The 23267-nt window shown below is 42.8% G+C and overlaps 1 protein-coding gene across 1 annotated transcript; it reads left to right on the plus strand.

The window, feature by feature from the left end:
* The first annotated feature begins 2096 nt into the window (after positions 1-2096).
* On the plus strand, positions 2097-23231 carry rmdn3 (regulator of microtubule dynamics 3). The gene is given in 13 exon segments (XM_034204509.1): positions 2097-3615; positions 4541-4686; positions 4688-4731; positions 9067-9207; positions 12988-13327; positions 18003-18105; positions 18414-18474; positions 18933-19008; positions 20142-20219; positions 20520-20618; positions 20916-20969; positions 21790-21870; positions 22031-23231. Coding segments are annotated over 13 exon segments (1470 nt in total). The 5' UTR covers positions 2097-3425; the 3' UTR covers positions 22088-23231.
* Positions 23232-23267: the final 36 nt, after the last annotated feature.

Raw genomic sequence — 23267 nt, forward strand, 5'->3', positions numbered from 1 at the left:
GATGCAGACAGGCTGGACCAGAGAGTGAGAGACAGAACTGGACTCCTCACAGCAGTGAACTTCAGCACAGGTACAAAGACTCTTTTTTCATACTGTACAAAGAATCAAGAAAGATATTGGTTTAAATGAATGAAGTATTGACTTGAATACACTGATATACATTCCATTAAACAATACTAAATACTAGATCACCTACACATCAGTGAAGTTGAGGGTTTTTTCCATGCAAAAAGTTACATTTAGATATCTAGCAATATGACTTTGTCAGCTTTCTAATTTAATGTATTGAAGGCAAAGATATTTAACACATAGTGAGAACTGCTACTATTTATCTCTCAATATTGTCTGTAAAAAACGTGGTAAAAGTGATTCTTTCAGTGAGACAACAGAGCAAGCTTCTACAGTTGCACTACGTTTTGATAACAGTTAAATATTATTTTGATAATAACATATATTTCAATGTTGATGAACTTCATACTGTTATTCATGTTGTTCATAATCTGATTGTCTTTGTAGCTCATTGTTGAAATAAAAAAAAAACATTACAATTACAAAATAATTATATCTACAGCCCCTAAACACACAAACACACCGCTTTCATAAATAATACACTTGTTCTGCAATAATATGTTTTATTTTTGTTAGGAAAGGACATGCCTGAAAGACACGACATTTTCTCCTTCTTTGAGGGTCAAGAAGAACATCCAAGAGGAACATTAAAAGCTGATGTTATGAGATTTTAAGACCAGTACAGGACATTCACTAAGAAACTACTTTTATTGTAAAAACAGTCAGCTGATCGAATGCAGCTATTTCCACATCTACACTCCATCAGCTGATTATTTCTATTTGCCTCACTTTATGAGCTTCACAACATGTACCTTGTTTTGCAACGTTACAAATAAATGGGGCCAATCTTCAGTCAGATGTGAATGTGTAATCTAACATTTTCAGTAAGAATAATGGACAAAAGGAGTGCAAATACAAATACAATTTATTGAAATGTGAACCAAAAGCACATATGGACAGAAGGTGTAAACCTATTAAATGTATAAGTAAACACATTTAGTCAAATAAAGTGACAGACTAGGCCTGTGCAGTTGGTATCAGCTTTGCCCAGCATGGGCTCCTTCATCAGCCCTGGTCCTCCTCGCAGAGGAAAGACCCTCAGTCCTCCTCGCAGAGGAAAGACCCTCAGTCCTCTCCAAACCAACAGACAGGACGTCCATCACACGGAGGTTTATCCCTGAAATCTCTCCTGCTCTCTGGACACCATGCTGTCTCAATCCGTCCACACTGAATATGAGATTGGGAAAATGAAAATAATAAATGCTTTAGACAATAAGAAACATAAAGTTGACTGTTGAGTTGCTCAGTTTTTTTTGATTGTCAATACTATTACTGTATAACTAATATCTCAGGTTAAGAGGCACATTCAAATAAAGATTGGTCTTTAAATACATTTTATCTTTTGAATTGTTTGTCTAAAGTCAGGATCTAGAACTGGTACTTAGTTTTAATGATATAGTCTGGTTATTATGCTGTTTGGAGGAGGCCTCACAGGTAAGAGCACTAACTAGCTACCATCACATGTACCTTAGCTTGACTTAAATGTATTAAACGTATAGTTAAGTGATATCAAAATATAAATAACTAATGTCATGCAAACATATTAATATTTGCTTGATTCCAGTGTTGAATTTAGCACAATTGCATACAAACGTTAAGGGGTTTTAAGATTCTGAAGTATTATGCTAAAAACTCAATAACTTAGATTATTATTTATAGTTTCATGTCCGCTTACCTTAGAAACGTAAAATGCGACGGCAGCGTGCAGATGGGGAGCATGTTAGCTTAGCTTGGTAGCTTCAGCTAGCTCTGGAACTTTCAGCTCGGTGGCAGCAGGTCCCGCCTCGGCTCCGCCTCTTTGCCCTTATTTGGAGCGGGCTGGAACAGACGGGAGTTGAACTCTGACGTCACTGTCGAGCCGTTAGTGGCCGACTCCGCCTACTAAGGGCTTCACGGCAACTCTGCAGAATCCTATGGGTGACGTCACGGACCCTAAGTCCATTTATATATACAGTCTATGGTCTCTCCGCATGCAATCTTGTTGCAGAGGGTAGGAATATCCCTACTCTGACTTCTAGAAACGGAAACGCTAAACCTTATAGATTATCAGAACATTTAAAAGGGGACACAGTCACATTGGATATTAACCTATGGATTAACTACAGCATCGTTTTTGTCGTTGTAATGCCATTGAAGACCAGTGTTGACCAAGGTAACCCACCTAAGCCATGTTAGCGGTTGTGGCTACCTAGCGCCACATGTTTTGATGTAGGTTTTTGTTGATAACGTCGCGAGTTTGTATCTTTCAGTGTTGAGAACAGTTTGTGTCCAGGGTGGGAGGGGTTGCCCACTATCTTCCCTGCCCGCCTCAGGGTCCTGGAGGCAGGCTGGAGGCGTGCAGGCTGTGGTGAAATTGCATTCTTCGTGAAGTCCACAACCATCTCCATTGTCTTGAGAGCATTGAGCTCCAGGTGGTTGTTCCTGCACCAGGTCACCATATGGTCCATCTCCCACCTAGGCAGACTCGTCCCCACCAGAGATGAGTCTGCTTATAGTATATTATATATTATTATTATTATTATTATTATTATTATTTAGTATTAATGTCAATGTTGCACTTGGTAAAGTGGTAGATTATTTAAATTATTGATATACTTCCTAGTAGTTTAACCTATAGTAATACATAATGATTAATACGTTGATTTATATTCTGTACTATTAATCCATACCTAGTAGCTCGTTACTAAAACATTTCCTCCAAAATGTAGTAAAGTAAAAGTACTTGAGTAAATGTACTGAGTTACACTCTCCACTGTGTCTACTTAGTTGTATAATGTTGACATACTACCTAATATTATACATAATAATGCAGCCCTCTCGACAACATCTTTTATTTTGGAAATTGGAGCAGGAAGTTGTGTCCCCATGCGCTCGCCTCGTTCGTTGGTGCTGATGTGATGCAGTTACGTTTGACATTTCATAGCTGCTAGTCGACTAAATACCTTCATAAGATGTAAACAAACCGTTTTGTTTATTATTTTTAAACGTTTCGTCTTTAATTATTACTAGGACAGGTCTAAAGGAGAATTGTAACATTTGCGTCAAGCTTATATTTTTGTGTTATTGGCCAGTGGAGGCTATTACAGTCACAGGCTAATGACACTTGGCTAACGTGCTAGCAGTGAGCGTGCCCCCTGTCAAGCATCTTTTCGGAACTGAGATAATATACGTCCAGCGGCTTGAGGCATGTCGTTTGTATCCTGAAATAAGTTACAGGTAGACAATGGTTGGTGACGTATGTAAGCAGAGCTAAATTAGTACCGTAAACTGTTAAACGACTAGCTGAGCGTGCAGAGATGAACGCGCAGCTCGGGAGGAGTGGGCTCGTGGGGCTTGCTGTCGCAGCTACAGCAGGCTGTGGCTTGGTCGCCTACATCATCTACAAGGAGATCAGCAGGATAAGAGCCCAGAGACTGGTGCTGGAAGCCAGGCCGCTGTTAGACGGGGCGGGGGAAGCTGTGCTGCTGGGGACTCTGGAGGCTCAAGGTGGGTTACTCAGTGCCTGACACTGACTGTCAGAAGCATGTTAGTGTGTGAGCGAGAGGCATGGTTCCAACTGCGTAATACGAATTCAGGGACTGAAGGTAAATGTCGCTTGAGTTATGGTGATGAGTCATATACCCAACATGGCAACTTTATAGACTTTGGCACGTTCCTGTTATTTTCCCCTAAATGCATTGCAGTTCTGGACCACCACAGCTGAGAGCAATTAGTGTTTTTCTATCGATGATTTAGTTTATTTTGAGGCTTTCAAATTGGTATTTATTTTAGATCAATTTCAGTTTACTGTCCGTGTCCAGTAAATGACAAATATCCTGAGTGTTGATATCTTATTAAAAGCACTGTAATCCCCTAAACATTTAATATGAAACTTAACATGTTTAGATGGAAGAGATAAGCATGAGTTGAGCATACTCGAGCTCCAGTCTGTGCCTGCTGTGCATATGACCTTTCACCTCTCTTTTTTAGAGTAAAGATAATTAGATAAACATAGTAGGTACTTTTACTGCAGCCCTCCTTCAAAGCTACCTTTTTCTTGCCTTCTGCATCCACAATAAATTGGTATTTTATCAAAATCTCAATATGATGTAGTGCAGTATCCATTTCCTAGTAAGTGCAACATTTGGTAAAGACAACATATGTGAAACTATCATCCTGAATTAAGTATTAGGTGGAGCTGCAGAGATATGACATCCTTCAAACTATTTCCCAGCCATAATACAAACATTATTGTTCAAATTAAAATAATCCAATGATCATTTTTAATATAGGCCTATATTTGAATAATTATGTGAATAATGTAATTTATAATTGTTCTACTACTGCGAATCATAATGAAATTGCAATTAGTCATTTTTTCTAAGTTATGCAGCCTTACCCTCATCCTCCATGTCCTGCCCCCCCCCTGCAGAGGCGGAGGCCCAGCAGCAGGCTCTGGCGGCGGTGCAGGCTGCGGTGCAGGGCCTGTCAGCAGAGCAGCAGCTGGAGGTGAGGAACCAGCTGGATGAGGTGCTGAGCTGTGTGTCCTCACTGCGCTCAGAGGTGGCCGAGCTGAGGGGGGGGGCTGCAGGACATTGCCATGCAGATCATCCAGGATGTCAAGTGAGTTGCCGTGGTGATGTGAAGCGTCTGACTCTGACCTACTTAGCCTTTATAATAATAATAATAATAATATAATACATGTTATTTATATAGTGGTTTTCCTGGTGCAGAAAGCGCCTAATTAATGTATATATTATGTATCATACCAGGGCTTCTATGAAACACTCTTCTCATCAACAATATCTTACTTGAACTTAGTACCCTGGAGTACAGTCGACCATGACATCCTGATCTCTCGCTTGGAGCAGTGGGTGGGCATTGAGGGGAAAGCCCTGGAATGGTTCAGGTCATATCTGAAGGACAGAACTTTCTCTGTCAGCCTTGGTGTCTCCGAGTCATCCTCTGCTCCACTCCTGTATGGGGTCCCACAGGGCTCAGCATTAGGCCCCCTGCTATTCTCCCTCTATTTGCTCCCTCTTGGGTCCATACTTAGAAAGCACGGCATCGCATTCCACTGCTATACTGATGATAGCCAGATTTATGTCCCACTAAAAAGGAAGGATTTGGTTTTTGGTGGCACCACTGGCACCACTTCTGTAGACTTGGGTTCCCTGGCTCAGTAAACCAAGCCCACCATTACGAACCTTAAAATAGACCCTGAACTAAAACTTGAGATTAAATCTGTGGTAAAAACAAGCTTTTATCACCTGAGGCAGCTAGCCAAAATAAAACCTTTTCTAAGTAATCCACGCCTTTGTCACCACTCGGCTGGATTACTGTAACTCTCTCTACATGGGGGTCAGTGGGTCCTCCCTCACTCGTCTGCAGCGGGTGCAAAATGCCGCAGCAAGGCTTTTAACTGGCACACGGAAATATGACCACATTTCCCCCATTTTGGCTTTGCTCCACTGGCTGCCAATACATTTTAGTGGAGCCTCACAGTTTTTCAGGTTGATATGTGAAGCTCATTAGCTGGCCAACATGTATCTAGCAAATGTTTAGCAAAATATTAGAAGTGAGGCTACTAGACTAACGTTAGGTCTACTGTAATAGCCTCACTTTTAATACTTTGCAAAACATTAGCTAGCACTAGTGTTTTGCAGTTGCAAGCAGCTTATTGGGATTTTATGCTAGATAGACAGGCATTGTTTTGATATAATAACTTAAGCATTATTGTTAGTTAAGCATGTCAGCCTGCAGCCCCACTTCTTGTCTCTCTCTAACTCATTGCAGATGGCTGCACTAAAGAAAAGGGCACAGAGAGGAAACCAGTTGTAAGATGTTTAAAAGTTCATTAAACATAATATATGCTTAAATGCATTTCAAAGAAGTTGTGTTGAGTTATGTTGGAGTTTGTGTTATTCTACATTTTGACACCAAGATTTTCTGATTTTACTGCAAATGTATATCGGTTCCAAATATCGGTTATCGGTCTCCTTGATTACTAATAATCGGTATCGGTATCGGCCTTGAAAAAGCCACATCGGTCGATCCCTACCCAGAACCAAGTCAAAGCTCAGAGGGGGCCGTTGCTGCCCCTGCCCATCAGACAGGCTCACACACTGTGGAACGATCTGCCCCTGCCCATCAGACAGGCCTCCACACTGCCTGCTAGGGCTGTGCAATTAATCGTATTTTAATCGCGATTACGATTATGGCTTGCGACGATTAGGAAAACAGCATAATTGACAAAATACGATTATTTTGCTGGGTGCGCTTTCGCCCCTCCCTAAAAGCCCACTCGGCCACGTGGGAGTGACATGTGTTGTGAGTGTTCAGCGCAAGCGAAGATGTCAGAACAAGAGCAGCAACTAGTTAAAAAGAAGGGTCGCGGGGAGATTCCCAGTCGATCGCGAGATGTGTCTAAAAATAGAACAACAATATTCTGTTTTATCGTTAATGTCCTGTAACATAATGTTCCCGTGCCAGAATAATGCACTTGAACGCATCAAAGCTTTGTGATTGGCCGGCCTCACCCTATGTGTCGGGGCGTGGCTGGTGAGCAGTGCACTAGTTCGCTGACGTTGTCCGTGTCAACAGCATGGATGGTCAACAGGAGTGACAGTCCGCACACACACAAGACCGCAATTATGGCAGAAGCAAAAAAGCCCAAAATTTATAATTTTCCCTCCGAGTGGGAGGATAATTATTTTTGTATCTATTCCAATTCAAAGTCCATCTGTCTCATCGAATGATGGCTTTATCGAAGAAGGGTAATTTAGGAGCGACATTTCAAAACAGTGCACAAACGCTACGAGACGGAATTCCCTCCTAATTCAGCCCTACGCTCCCAAAAAGGGGAGGGGCCTGAAAGGACAGCTAAATGCACAGCAGTCCATTTCCACCAGGCCCAACAACAAGAGCAAGGCTGCTGCCATAGCATCTTATCGTGTCAGTCACGTTCTTGCGAAACACATGAAGTCTTTCAAAGATGGCGAAGTTATGAAAGAAGCATTCCTGGAGGCTGCCGACGCGCTTTTGTGGGACAGTCAAAATAACAGTAGCATTTCAACAGGTTTTTGATATAATAAAAACTCAATTTAGATACCGTTATTAATCTGCTGTAAGTTTTAGTTTGTTTGAACTTATTCATGATAATTATTGTACAAAATGGTATAAGAATGCAAACATTAAGATCTGTTCTGTTTAAATTGATTATAGTCTATTATCAGTTCAGAAACTAGTGTTGCTTGCATCCTATTTTAAAGGCATTTCTTTTTATACTCTAATAAAATGCAACAAAAAAAGGGTTTGATTCTATTAATGTTGTCTTTTTTATTGCACTGTTGCAGCTGATTACTGTGTAGCTTCAGATCTGAGTTGTCTTATTAGTAAGCCTAATTTATACTTTTGTAGCAACACTATTTTTATATAATGGCAAAGAAAGGGTTCAGAGTCTTTCCTTTTGTCCTGTGTCATATGTGGCAGCACTGCCACAAGTTCCTCTTCAGAGAGGGTCTTCAGTACAGGTGGCAATATTGTCACCTGCCTGCGCTCATCTCTGAAACCAGACCATGTAAACAGCCTGGTGTTTCTTGCAAAAAATCTTTAAGAGATGACATGAGCAGCCCTACCAGCATTTGCCATGGTGGCCTAAACATTTTTATTTGGTCTTAAATTGTAGTTCAACATTTATTTCCTGTTACTTCTGGACCATGACGGTTGGCCAGCCTTCAACGTTTAACTGAGTGGAATATGTTGAACCAAAATGTTGGCTATATGTTAAGGAGTTTTCAGTAGGTTGTGACAGTGCACTGCAACATGTTTGATTTCATTTATTTTGGTCTAATTTATTTTTATTTATCATATTAATATATGTTTAGTATGGTTTTGGAAGTGCGCTCCAACACATTTATTGATCTTGTTTATTGGTAAAATATTATTTGTTTTAAAGTTCAATAAATGGTCAATGAATAATCGTCAAAATAATCGTGATATCAATTATTGACCCAAATAATCGTGATTATGATTTTTGCCATAATCGCACAGCCCTACTGCCTGCTTTTAAATCGCTTCTTAAAACCCACCTCTTCTCCTTAGCGTATTAACACTAATTAACATTAGCGTTGCTTTTATTAAATTGTCTATTGTTTTTACTTGTACTTGTTTTATGGAGTGTGAGCTGAGCTGTGTTGCTTTTTGTATGTTTTGTTTGTTTATTTGACTGTACAGCACTTTGGCCTGGAGGTTTAAAGTGCTCTATAAATAAAGCTGTATTGTATTGATCCTTTGATTTCAAATAAGGTTTATCATTTCCAGGCTATATATCTGGGGAATGTTGCATTTCATTTTGTTTTGTATTTCAATCAATGGGCATTACGGAAAGTAAGGAATTATATCGGACATTATCAATATTTGATGATTTAAAATTGAAAATAGATCATGAATAAAAGTTTAAAAAAATAATAGAGTTGCTTACTAATGACACTAATAAGAGACCTACAAAGTAATGTATTTGCTCTTGTCCCAAAAAAGTAACTTTATGGCACAATATTAAGCAACCACGTCAAAGTCATGACACATGTAAGGATCAGTTACTAAGGATTGACCTGAAACTGCTCAGAAGGGGGATACAATTGTATGCTCTGAAATTGTATGAAGCAACCACAAGTCGCATGATTTCATGTCATTACCGCTAAGCTTAAGGCGGCTCAGTCCCTTGTTAGAGGCTGCCTTTTTGGAGACACCTACACGCTTCAGACATTCATGAGTGGGGTGTTTAAGGATGTATTTTATGTCGTAAAATAAAAGCTGAACACCTTATTTCCCACATCTAGTAAAAAACATGTTAAAAAAAATGAAATCGAAGAGAGCGAATCTTTAAAGTGGGACTGGTCCTCCACCTTGGTGTTGTGAAGCTAACGTGAATGTTTGTTCCTTCTTCCCCACATTCAGGAAGGGAGTGGAGGAAAGTCAGCGGGTGCGTCGGCGGCGCCACGTGGTCCACAGGGAGCGCACCGAGTCCACCGGCTCCAGCTCCATCTATTTCACTGCCAGCCAGGGTATGGCCAGCGCATATGAGACCAGCGAAGGAGGGTACGTCTGCCGGTTGTGCTTGATGTGTTGGGTGGCATGTCTGTTCTGCCTGGGGCCCCCAGAGTGTCTTGGGGCACCACTGCTTATACCTGGTGCACAATCACATAATATCCTAATTAATATGATGGATCAGCAGCAAGATCTCTTAAAGCTGGTTTTATTGATTGTTTTAGCAATACTCCTCTGGGTTGTTTTGTAGTAATTTGATCCATTGTCATATGTTGGAACATATTAATTAGTGCATCTTAAAAGTTGTGATCTTGTTAGTGGCCTTGGTTTGTGGTGCAAATCAAATATCATTTTAATTGTTGACACCCGTAGAAGCCTGGAGTAATAATCTGTGGGTCGAGTAGTCATGTTACATTACGAAGGATCAACTGTTGGGGTTAGTAAAGGCCTCTTAACAAGCTCCATCAGATACATCCACTAACTCACCAACACAATGACAGACTGTGAGACTGTGAACAGTTTCATAGAGACTGCTCTCTAATGAGGAATAAGACCCTTTAAGCCCATTTCATTCACTTCCATCTTACTGGTGCAGATATATTAAAACCTGAGCAAGTCAAAGAAATGTATCTGCAGTAGGGCTGCATGATATTGAAAAAAACTGACATTGCGATATTTTTTTACCCTGCGATATATATTGCGTTTTTTTTAACTATATTTAACCGGATGAAGGATTTTAGTCACGGACGTCTGGATCTTAACTGGTTGACTCATCATACCTTAACAGGGCTCCACAGTAACGGTTGCCAGGTTGCCATTGGCAACCATTCAGAAAAAATGTCAACCACTTCTTGGCCTTTGGTTGCCAACCAGTTTTTAACATAAAGAAATAAGGACAGCAAACAGCTAAATGTGCACCCCAAAATAGATAAATGTTAATTATTTGTTGTATTCAGAGTGATATTTAATTATTGTTCTGACCAGTCGGAACCTGAGACTTAAGTTGCACGTGCATTGGTGTGATTATGGAGCCCGAAAGCGATGCACGTTTACTCGCGTGCGCGGTGCCCCCATGGGTGCGCCGCGTGTTTGTTTTACAAAAAATGGCGAAGCAAATTAAGTTGTTTGACTGTGGGGTAAAAAATTCCGCCAACCCTTCAACATCTCAAACGAATGTTCAAAGTGATTCAACTGATGAAACGCAAGGTAAACCCGAACGAAAAGCAAAGAGGAATGTTGTCCATTCACTTCCGGTAAAAGTTCCTTCAAAATAAGAGTCTCGATCTTATTACTACCAAAATAAAAGTGCAAAACGAAACTTTACCATAGGAAAATATTAGCATAAAATTACAATCACTTCTATAAAAAGGTAACACATTTTAAATATAGTTAGACATATTGAAGGTAATTTACAGCATTAATAATTCATATCTAATTCTTAACCGTGAATGGTTTTTCCTCAGGGGACGGGTGGCGCAGTGGTCTGTGCGTTTGATCATCAGATCAAGGGGGCGTTGGGGAACTCCAGTTCGAAACCCGCTCCACTGCGTCAGGCCGTTGTGTCCTTGGGCAAGACACTTCACCCGAATTTGCTCCTGTGGGTATTGTCCACAGTAGATGACCATTACATGTATGATCTGTATGTGTAATGTGTATTTGTAAAGCGCTTTGAGAGTCTTTGATAAAGCGCTATAATAAATATAAGGATTATTATTATTATTATTATTTATTTAACATTAGAAATGTATTAGTCTGGCCAATCCTAGACTTCAATGCTGAAGGGCCAGTGGGTCTTGACAAAGGTCAAGAAAACCCATATTTGAAAGGGAGACAACGGATGACCAAGAAACTAGTGACTTGCTCAATTCATTTGTGAGGGATCTGTGAAGAACATGACAACAGCTGCACTACTGGTATTTTGTATACCAGCAATTGAGGGTGGACAAGTTTCCTACCACTTAAGTTTCAAATAATTGTGTTAATTACTTATTGTAAAGCATTTAAACATTATTTTGTGTCACATGTTCATTATTAAGTTGATGTATAACTGTATAGTATCTTAATTATTTAAAATATAAGGTGTCTAAAAATGGCAACCGTATTTACAGTTTTGGCAACCAAAAGCTGATGCCTGGTTGCCAGCCTGGTAACCACTTTTAAAAGTTAGCGTTGAGCCCTGCTTAAGTCATGATCTAACATGTCATGTTGCTTACCCTCAAATAAGGGGGTTCATCTGTGAAGGAAGAAGAGAAGAACCTTTTTGTATCCAAAATAGTTCCAGATGGCAGATGTTGCTTTTCTTTTTGGAAGTAAATCTTTATTCTCGCCGGTATTGCCCTCCTGTGCCTCACTCATTTTTTACCGGTGTTTTGATGGTCTGCAAACTAGTGGGGCGGGGCCTGCTGTGATCTGATCAAGAATGATTGTGATTGGTGGTTTGCTGTGCATGCAGAGCCTGCATGTCACTCACTCAAGTACCCCTGACATGAGAGCCGCGCAAGTTTCCTTTTGTAGCAAGCAGCAAAATAATTGTAACATGACGTGTTTGAGTTAATTTACCTACTTAATATCGCACGTCCTAAAATAAGAAAAATAAAATATTAATACATATTTTTTATAAAATCGCACATCCCTGCGATGTGAATATCGCGCATATCGCGGTTATCGCCATGACACGATATATCGTTCAGCCCTAATCTGCAGAAAGATCCACTCGAGGGAAGAGTTTGTTTTTCCTCATAGGGGTGAACTGACCTTTTATCAGTGGCGAACCGCCAGGGCCTTCAAGGTATTCAGAACACTCAGATAAAACAAACAAAAAATCGATTTAATTATATAAATAAAATGAATAAATGAGAATTGTATCCGTGTTGTTGATCTGTAATATTACAGTGTTACGTTGATTTGTTTGTCCTTCTTGGACCATGCTACGCATTTCAGTGGTTTTGTGTTAGAAAAGAAAGCAACCAATCAGATCTTGTTCTGGGTCTCTGGGTAGAATATCCTTCAACCAAGGTATTCTACATCCTTGATAGAAAGCCCTGGTCGTTGCACTGAATGAGAGCGTACGTTTGGACTGACAGTTTGATCAACCAATCATATATTGATTTGTAGCCAATGGGCGTATTCTTTCAGAGTTCCCCTCGGTTCCAGGGTATTCTAGAAGGCCCGCTAGTTAACTGGCTCGAGACAGATGATAGATGAATGCCACGAAGCAATTCATGCCGTTTTATTGTTTTTAACGTTGAAATGACAAGTGCAACAGGTGAAGAGGAAGTTGTTGTGAGTACCCTTTTCAAGACGACAATTCAATGAAAAGACATTATAATGTCCTGTTGTGATAGACACGGTTCGCCACTGCCTTTTGAAATGTACTGTATGCAGAATAAACCATAAGATGGGATGTAGGGCAGGTCTTTCTCACCGCAGCATGGTAAAACAAGGCATTGCAAATAATGTGACAATTAAAAGTCGAAAATGAACAACTAGAAACATCTCAAAATAAAAAAGAAAACAGAACTAAAAAGTAAGATATACAACTTGACAGTGAAAGATGAATATATGAAGACTATCTGTCAAATAAACACTGAAGGGCCAATTTACAGCGAACACCATTTAAAAGTAGGATATTATTACATTTAGTGAGCAAGGAATAGCATATTAAATGTACAGTGGGAAGAAAGTTCCAGTCCAGTTATCAAAAGAACAAATATAATAATTGAATAGATCAATATCATGTGAAATTCCAAATGTGTGGTTATTGGAATACATTTCTTAATAATTGAAATCACCAAATAAATCAATCCCTAAATAAAAGGATGTTGGTCGCAGGTACTCGACGGCCTACGCTGAGTCGGACTACACAGACAGAGACACAGACAGGGAGGGGCGGCGGGAGCCGGAGCAGGAGTCTGAGGAAGACGAGGACCAGAGCTGCGCCACCGTCCTCACCCTCCGCCAGGAACACTCCCAGGAGGAGGAGGCAGAGGAGCGAGGGCTGGAGGAGGAGGACGAGGAGGAGGAGGAGGACGAGAAGGGGGGGCTGACGCTGCTGACTGAAGTCCCCAGTGGGGAGCTGGCTCTCCTCCTGGCTCAGAGTGACGTCCTGCACACGGGGGACGCCCGTCTGAAGGCCGAGGGCTTCAGACTGCTGCTGGACAACAGAGCAGAGGTGAGGACAGGAGGCCTCCATCCTTTTACCAACCCAGTTCAGATGTAGCTCTGCGTATAAACGTATAAAGAGAACGTCGCCGTCCCCATGTTAACAAGGCTGAACAGGGGTAGACATTAAGGGTAAAATTCCACCGCCCCAGGCCGGTGGACTTGTATTATCACTGGCCCCACCATTGTAACCACTGGCCCGGAGCATTCGTCCAAAAAAATCGACTAATAATGAAGAAAATTAACACATTTGTTGCAATAGTAATTTATGCACAAACTACATTATTACTTGTACTACAACATTTTAATCATCAGTTCTTCCTCATTTTCCTCAATTGTTCATATTTGGTTTATTAAAATAATGATATTGTGGTCATTGTTAAAAAATGTCTGCTATTATTCTGAGTATTATTATTTGTATAATGCATTTTCTGCCTTCCTGTCATCAGGAGTTAGAAATGTAATGGCTATGTAATTGATTAGATTAGAACCTTCTTTATCCTAAACTGCTGGGACATTTCCCTATAGCCAATACCTTTATATTGTCTACTCTTCACTTACTTGTCAGCATAGGTCGGCATTGATGTACAGAGCCGACAGAAGGCCTTGTTTATATTGGCATCATATTGAGAGGTGCAGCCAGTGACGCATCCTAAAACCAGGAAGTAAGCTGCTGGTTCCCTCGACAGAAAGCAATGGGATTTCTCCACAGGGTTTTGGAAAATAACTGGAAATAAGGTCTGTGGAAAACAAACCTGTTTGATAAATGCACGTTTTGTTCAGCCGGATAATCTCCACATGTCTACCCTACTTTTATAATTTTCGAATCATAAATCTAATCGATAGATTATAAAAGGGTTTTAGGACGCGTCACTGCACCACTAGAAGCCAACTCCATCGATCAAGCTGCTGAAACTTTCTTTTTTTTCCTGCACTCCGCAGCAAACAGCTGTTTGCTTTTCACCCAACAATGACAACTGACTCACGAAACACTATGTTGTAGCGTTGATAAACGAAACAATTTGACAAAATTGCTAGTCAAAATACCAACACCACAGGACCATTTTTTTTTTTTTAAAGCAATATTTTTTGTGGCCCGAGCGGGCAAGTGGAAAGTACGTTATGCTGCCCGGGGTGTCTAAATAGTGCTTCCGGGCCAGCGGGCCATTTAATGTCGAGCCCTGCTGAAGTAATATCACCTCTTCTATAGCTTGGGGAAACCATATGGGGGGGAATCAGCCAGTGAGAATGAAAAACGTTCCTATGTTTGATCCTCTGTTTGTGTTGGAGAGTAACAAAGTACATTTACTCAAATACTGTACTCATGTACAAAAGGAGACAAAACTAAAAACGTGCTTTTAAGCTACACATTGGTTTCTAGTTTATTACTTTTAAATCCATGCTGAGAAAGCAATGAAACAGAATAATTAGGTTTACTTAGCTATGCATAAATGTGATCTTTCATATTAAAAAAAGATGCTCTATGAAATGACTGGAGCTGTCAGATTCCTATTTGGTGGGATGAAGACGTTCTGACGTTCTGACGATCTGACGCTCTGACGCTCTGACGATCTGACGATCTGACGATCTGACGCTCTGACGATCTGACGATCTGACGATCTGACGCTCTGACGCTCTGACGCTCTGACGCTCTGACGCTCTGACGCTCTGACGCTCTGACGATCTGACGATCTGACGCTCTGACGCTCTGACGCTCTGACGCTCTGACGCTCTGACGCTCTGACGCTCTGACGATCTGACGATCTGACGCTCTGACGCTCTGACGATCTGACGATCTGACGATCTGACGCTCTGACGCTCTGACGCTCTGACGCTCTGACGCTCTGACGCTCTGACGATCTGACGATCTGACGCTCTGACGATCTGACGCTCTGACGCTCTGACGCTCTGACGATCTGACGATCTGACGATCTGACGCTCTGACGATCTGACGATCTGACGATCTGACGCTCTGACGATCTGACGCTCTGACGCTCTGACGCTCTGACGATCTGACGATCTGACGATCTGACGCTCTGACGCTCTGACGCTCTGACGATTCTGACGCTCTGACGCTCTGACGCTCTGACGATCTGACGCTCTGACGTTCTGACGCTCTGACGCTCTGACGATCTGACGATCTGACGCTCTGACGCTCTGACGCTCTGACGCTCTGACGTTCTGACGTTCTGACGATCTGACGCTCTGACGCTCTGACGCTCTGACGCTCTGACGCTCTGACGATCTGACGCTCTGACGCTCTGACGCTCTGACGCTCTGACGCTCTGACGCTCTGAACGCTCTGACGATCTGACGATCTGAACGCTCTGACGCTCTGACGCTCTGACGATCTGACGATCTGACGATCTGACGATCTGACGCTCTGACGCTCTGACGCTCTGACGATCTGACGATCTGACGATCTGACTCTCTGACGCTCATGACGCTCTGACGCTCTGACGATCTGACGATCTGAGCGATCTGACTCTCTGACGATCTGACGCTCTGACGACCCCTCCCCCCCCCTCTGACGATTCCCCTATGAACGATCTGGACGCTCTGACGGATCTGACGATCTGACGCTCTGACGATCTGACGCTCTGACGATCTGACGATCTGACGATCTGACGCTCTGACCGATCTGACGATTCTGACGCTCTGACGATCTGACGCTCTTACGATCTGACCCTGACAGATCTGACGCTCTGACGATCTGACGCTCTGACGATCTGACCGCTCTGACGCTCTGACGGATCTGACGCTCTGCGGATCGGACCTCCTGACGATCTGACGATCTGACCTCTGACGATATGACGCCTGACGATCTGACTCTCTGACGGATCTGGACGATCGTACGCTCTGACGCTCTGACGATCTGACGCTCTGACGCTCTGACGATCTGACGCTCTGACGCTCTGACGATCTGACGATCTGACGCTCTGACGCTCTGACGATCTGACGCTCTGACGATCTGACGATCTGACGCTCTGACGCTCGCTGACGCTCTGACGCTCTGACGATCTGACGATCTGACGCTGACGCTCTGACGATTGACGCTCTGACGATCTGACGCTCTGACGATCTGACGATCTGACGCTCTGAGCCTCTGACGATCTGACGATCTGACGCTCTGACGATCCTGACGATCTGACGCTCTGACGATCTGACGATCTGACGACTCTGACGCATCTGACGATCTGACGCTCTGACGTCTCTGACGATCTGACGATCTGACGCTCTGACGATCTGACGCTCTGACCGATCTGACGATCTGACGATCTGACGCTCTGACGGTCTGACGATCTGACGCTCTGACCGATCTGACGCTTGACGATCTGACGCTCTGACGATCTGACGCTCTGACGCTCTGAGACTGGATCTGACGATCTGACGCTCTGACGATCTGACGATCTGACGCTCTGACGATCTGACGATCTAGACGCTCATGACGATCTGACGCTCTGACGCTCTGACGCTCTGACGCTCGGACTCTCTGACTCTCTGACTCTCTGACGCTCCGACTCTCTGACGCTCGGACTCTCTGACGCTCTGACGCTCTGACGCTCCGACTCTCTGACGCTCTGACTCTCTGACGCTCTGACGATCCTGACGATCTGACGCTCTGACGCTTGACGCTCTGACGATCTGACGCTCTGACGCTCTGACGATCTGACGATCTGACGATCTGACGCTCTGACGCTCTGACGATCGACGCTCTGACGATCTGACGATCTGACGATTGACGCTCTGACGCTCTGACGCTCATGACGCCTGACGATCTGACGATCTGACGCTCTACGCTCTGACGATCTGACGCTCTGACGATCTGACGATCTGACGCTCGACGATCTGACGCTCTGACGCTCTGACGATCTGACGACTCTGACGCTCTGACGATCTGACGCTCTGACGCTCTGACGCTCTGCTCTGACGCTCTGAGATCTGACGCTCTGACGCTCTGACGCTCTGACGCTCTGACGCTCTGACGCTCTGACGCTCTGACGCTCTGACGATCTGACGCTCTGACGATCTGACGATCTGACGCTCTGACGATCTGACGATCTGACGCTCTGACGCTCTGACGCTCTGACGCTCTGACGCTCTGACGATCTGACGATCTGACGATCTGACGCTCTGACGATCTGACGCTCTGACGCTCTGACGCTCTGACGCTCTGACGATCTGACGCTCTGACGATCTGACGATCTGACGATCTGACGCTCTGACGCTCTGACGCTCTGACGCTCTGACGATCTGACGCTCTGACGCTCTGACGCTCTGACGCTCTGACGCTCTGACGCTCTGACGATCTGACGCTCTGACGCTCTGACGTTCTGACGCTCTGACGCTCTGACGCTCTGACGCTCTGACGCTCTGACGATCTGACGCTCTGACGTTCTGACGTTCTGACGATCTGACGCTCTGACGCTCTGACGCTCTGACGCTCTGACGATCTGACGCTCTGACGTTCTGACGTTCTGACGCTCTGACGCTCTGACGCTCTGACGCTCTGACGTTCTGACGTTCTGACGATCTGACGCTCTGACGCTCTGACGCTCTGACGATCTGACGCTCTGACGCTCTGACGTTATACTGTGATTCAGAGGAATCCATTTATGAATTACAATTAGACCACTTAGCGATCCCAAACACTGACTGCTCTTTCTCTCCCTCCGTGTGTGCAGTACGGAGATAGCAGGGAGTTTCTATGGCGACTGGCTCGGGCCTACAGTGATATGTACGAGTCAACTGAGGACAAACAAGAGAAGAAGACCTACGCACACCAAGGTAACACACACACACACACACATGACTAAGAGTATTGAATACATTGAACCAGTCAAATAAAGCATCCATTAAAACATGTTTCTTGTTTATATTTTTGCTAAATCCAATTTTAAGAACATAATAACATGTTCAAAGGCAAGTTGGCCCTTGCAAAAAGAGAACTAGACTGACTGGCTTCTTACAAAGCTACTGCCTCACTCATAAGCAGTGTATTCTGGTCAATGTGTGCAAACGTGCAGAAAATGTGAATGTCTCCACCTTTTCTTGGGTGGGGGTTTTTGTACCTGAGCTGTGAGCTGCTGTTTCAGGTCGAGAGGAGGCGGAGTCAGCCCTGAAGAAGAACGGCCTGAATGCTGAGTGCCACAAACGGTAAGAACTTGCATTTATATATACATATATATTTATTCTGGATATTGCTGCCACTGCCGGCTGCTGTACTTTGATGTCACATCGTGTAAATATTGTCTTTGTCTTAATTTGTTATAGAATTCTTTAATTGTCCCGCAACTGGGAAATGACGGTATTACAAAAGCAAGAGTTGTTGTACATATTATATAAAAAATAAGGCACACGTTATTAATAACAAAACACAATAAGTAAAAAGTAACTTAGTTGCAGTATAGTTTAAAAATAAATGACCATGTCAAAATATGGAAGTAGCTGGTACTTTTTACAGATTGAAAAAGAAATGAAAGAAGAAATAAAGCATGAATTGCATGAGGACACATTTTTTTTTAAATAGCTTTTATAATTGTAATATACAATTCCTCCTATGTGTAAACCTACTTGCTAAAAACTGATTCTGATCTTTGTGTTTTTGGCTCCAGGTTTGCGGTGCTGACAGGACTCCCCTCACAGCATGAGAGCATGCACAGCAAACTGAAGAGCAGCCACATATTAAAGGTCACACACACACACACACACACACTCACACACACACACTCACTCACTCACACCATTTGAGTCTTAAAGAGCAACTTGCAGGTTAGAGACACCAGTGAATAAATGTGTAGGAAAATGATGAATACACTAGATTTTCAAAAAAATATACAGAAATATACACTACAGTGACATCTGGCGGCGTTTTTGTAAGACATTTTCACTTCCGCATAAAAAAGCCTCCGCACGTGACCTCCCGCGTGTGACGTAACACGGGGGAGAGCGGCCGGTTTAAGGTATGAATAAACATGGATCACAATGCTAGTTTTGACACATGAGGTTGAAAATATATATTCAAATGCATATGATTGTAATTATGAGCCTGCTCGGCGTCCAAGAGACCAGGAGCAGCCAAGGATTAGAAGAAATAACAGCCATCGGAGAGAAATGGAGCTGTGGTGTGTGGAGAACCAGTGGAGAACAGAGCAGCTGTCTTGGTGAGTGACCGGCGTTAGCTACAGTTAATGTTAGCTAACGTCAGTCACATCACAACATTGTAAAGTTAGCAATCATATATCAGGCTATAACTAAAGTGGTATTGATAATACAGTAACGTTACTGGCAGGACTGTTGATACTGATCCATAACAGAAACTAATGCGCACGTATCAGCCGTATCTCGCGTTACCTAATGCAACTCCACACTACGTCTTACGGTGCTGTGTACCGGAGGGGAGAGAGAGAGCAGCGAAGGGGGGGAGAGAGATGTAATACGGTTTCCTGATAAAGCTGTGGAGAGTATGTGCTGCAGGGAGGTGGATGCACAACGTACTCAGGAACGAACGCTAGCTCCGGTCCTTTTCCCGTGAGGGAAACTGTGGACTCGATGTCCTGACAGGCTCACCATGATTACAAATGGTGAAATGCAATGTCAATGTAGTTTTACATTTTAGTAGCAGAGCTCAAAACGGCTCCTTTTCCTCTGAATTCCTGCCCTTATGTCTTGTAAAACATCAAATCCTGCATTAACATTTTTAATTGTGATTTTCAGGCAAGGTTAAGCAGAAATGTAGTAAAACAAAAACCTGCAAGTTGCTCTTTAAGCTCATTGTATGTTTCAGATACAGTTTGCTTTAATGACGTTTGTTTTCCCCTCAGGAGCATCTGGACCGCGCCCTCGCGCTCCGAGATGATGACCCCATGTGTTTCTACCTGCTGGGCAGATGGTGCTATGAGGTGAGGGGGGGGGCTGTTATTGTTAACTGGTCAGATGCAGTGATACATGTGTCTCGGTCACAAGCGGTTCTTTCTGTGAGCAGCGAATGTTGTGTCACGATAAATATTGCAGCTGCAAGGCATTGTGGGACAGCATTTTCACTGAAGTACTTTCAGGTCATTTCACTCCATATGGAACCTTCCTAAGACGATTCCACCACAACCCAGTTCTGAATGGCCACACTCGTACTTCAGTCAACACATGCTTAAGGGAATATGAAGGTTTTTATGACGTGTGTGTGTGTGTGTGTGTGTGTGTAGGTAGCCACTCTGGACTGGCTGGAGAAAAAAGCGGCCGCTGCCCTCTACCAGACCCCCCCCACCTCCACACTGCGTGACGCGCTTGAGAACTTCCTGAAGGTACCAGAGTTCTGCAGAGAGGTTTCTTCTTCCCCTCATCATGTGTATGTTGTCCTGCGGTGTGAACCCACTGGCAGAACAGATCCTCTCCTCTGCTCCTCAGCGCTCTTGTAAATCCTCTAACCCACAACAATGTCTGCAATAAAACACTCAATAACCTCTGAGCCCCTTACCCACAATGCTTTTAGAAAAATAACTGGCAGCTTTGGTTTTGTTTTTCTTTTCATTTTCTTGACATTTGAGACTATTTTAAAAGTCAGTGTTTGATATAGTAAATCTTGGTCTTGTGTTCTTCAGGCAGAGGAGCTCAGTCCGGGTTTCTCCAAGACCGTCAGACTCTACATCGCAAAGGTAATCATCACACACTCAGCCCAGTAATACTATAGGATATTGATGACTTTATGCATTGCAAAGAGTGCAGCTACATAGAGCCTTTTTTAGTTTTCTTTGATTTGAACCATGGTGGAATGACAATTTGAGTGAACACAACTTCCCCTTCTGCTCTGAGTCATCAGTCAGTCAGTTCACACACACTGCTGGCATCAGCACCACTTCCCCTTCAGGTACACTGCATTCTCCAATGTTCATAAGTCCACTAAGAAGTCAGAAAAACTTCAGATGATGTCTCATAATCATGAGATTTAGACATTAAACCAGTAGCAAACCCATGCTACGTTATTATTGTTTGTATCCATGGTTACAGTGTGAATAGAAACAGCTTTCAGTTAGGGTTGGCACTACTTTCCATCTTACATTTATCAGCGTGTACAAATAGGGAAAAAGACAGGGCAAGGTGAAGCCAAGTCCCCAGGAAGTGAGCAAATGGTGGCTCTGTGGCTTCAGTGTCAGTACGTGACGCCAAATACACTCATCATGTTAGAAAGATCAGCATCATTTTTTTTAAAAGCAGGCTCAACACCACAACATTCCTAAAGTTACAAAACGCCCTAAGAGCGTGCGCCGATCTCTACGGGCCCGATACGGTACTTTTACATTTTGGCTTCATGTCCCACTGAGCAACTTTGAAAGGGGCTTCACCTGAGCCGAAACACGAGAGGGTTTTAATGGTTAAAGGCAAGCAATATCATGTGAATGGGACTTTCTGATGAACAGTTTGGGCTCACATTCCTCTTCTCTCTGTGCACTAACCTTCATGTCGTTACTCTGGCAGTGTCACAAGGAGCTGGGGAACATCTCTGAGGCCACGAACTGGACCCAGCTGGCTCTGAAGATGACGACAAACTCTAATGATGTAAGAGCTTTTAACTCCATAACATTCACCAAACTGCATTTCAATATTTCTGTTTCATCTTTGATTACTGGGAGTTGTGTACACTGTGCTGCAGAAGCATTCCTCCGATGTGTCATTGAGCTTCTAATGATTATCGTTGTTTCTTTTTCCTTTCTTTAAGGATGAAACGTCTAAACTGGAGGCTGAGCTTCAACTCTTAACGGACACTAAAATCTGAAAAACAACATTTCTAAAGAGATCCAACGGGCGGAGCCACCCAGCTGATGGCACTGATTGGCTAGTCAGGCCGCCAATCAGTGGTCATCCAATCAGATGTGCCGCACTAATGGCAGAAGTTTCTTTCTCTTCTTTGGTGGATAATGATATCTTTGTCACTGTGAAATTAAATGGAGTTTATTAATGCATATTTATTTTCTTTAATATGGCTTAATTTAATCAAAATCACTATACATAATATATATATCTTTAATGTTTTTTTAACCATTTGTTTGCCTTTAACTGATAATCAGTGATTTAAACACAGGTTTTGTTTTTTAGCATCATATTCATAATGGATCAGTACTCCACATTACAAGAAACATGTTATTGGTAGAGCATCTCAGAGAGATCAAATTGAAATATAGAAAATCTAAATACCTCCAGAGGGAAATGCCCCAAACCCCAGTGGAACACATGTGGGGACGTGCCCCCCTCCTCCCCCAGTGGAACACACGTGCCCCCCTCACTGACTGATATGCTTGGTGCAGCTGCTGGAGCACTTTGATCAGGCTGTTTTAGAGCTTTAAGGGGAAGGGTCTTTGGTAACCAAAATAATGAATACACCCAATTATTTAGCATATTCATAGATTAAGATATTTAAAGAGAATAGTGTACACTTTTTTTCCTACCATTGTTCTGCTAGGTTGACAGATGTTTGTTTTGTGGAGATGACTGACACTTAATGACTGGTTGCTATGGTAACACGTAGTGTTTGGATAGAGCATGTCTTAAACTTTTGTTTTTCATTTAGTAAATAGAAAGGTAGTATAAGAAACTGTATTGGAGTTCTGTTTGGTTGTGAATGAAAAGTATTCCAATATTTTTGTACCTTCAATTTTCCTTTGAGTTGATATGCTGCCTTGATCTCTGCGTGTTGTTCCTTTCTGAAGTATGTTGGCAGGTTTATTCATTTCTGATGTAACATCATTTTAATGGCACTTTGTTTTCAATTCATTTATTTTTGTTGAGGTTAATTTTGCAATTGCTGCTGTAAAAAAAAAATGGTAGTTATATTTCCTTAATATTCTGATCCTGTATCGAAAGTGAATATGCACTAAAGCAACAGATACAACTGAATAAAATGTTTTGGTATTCATATCTTCTAAAATTGTATTTTTTTTTATCAATTAAGAACCAGA

The sequence above is a fragment of the Gymnodraco acuticeps genome, unplaced genomic scaffold, assembly GCF_902827175.1.
Source record: "Gymnodraco acuticeps unplaced genomic scaffold, fGymAcu1.1, whole genome shotgun sequence".
Taxonomy (NCBI): Eukaryota; Metazoa; Chordata; class Actinopteri; order Perciformes; family Bathydraconidae; genus Gymnodraco; species Gymnodraco acuticeps.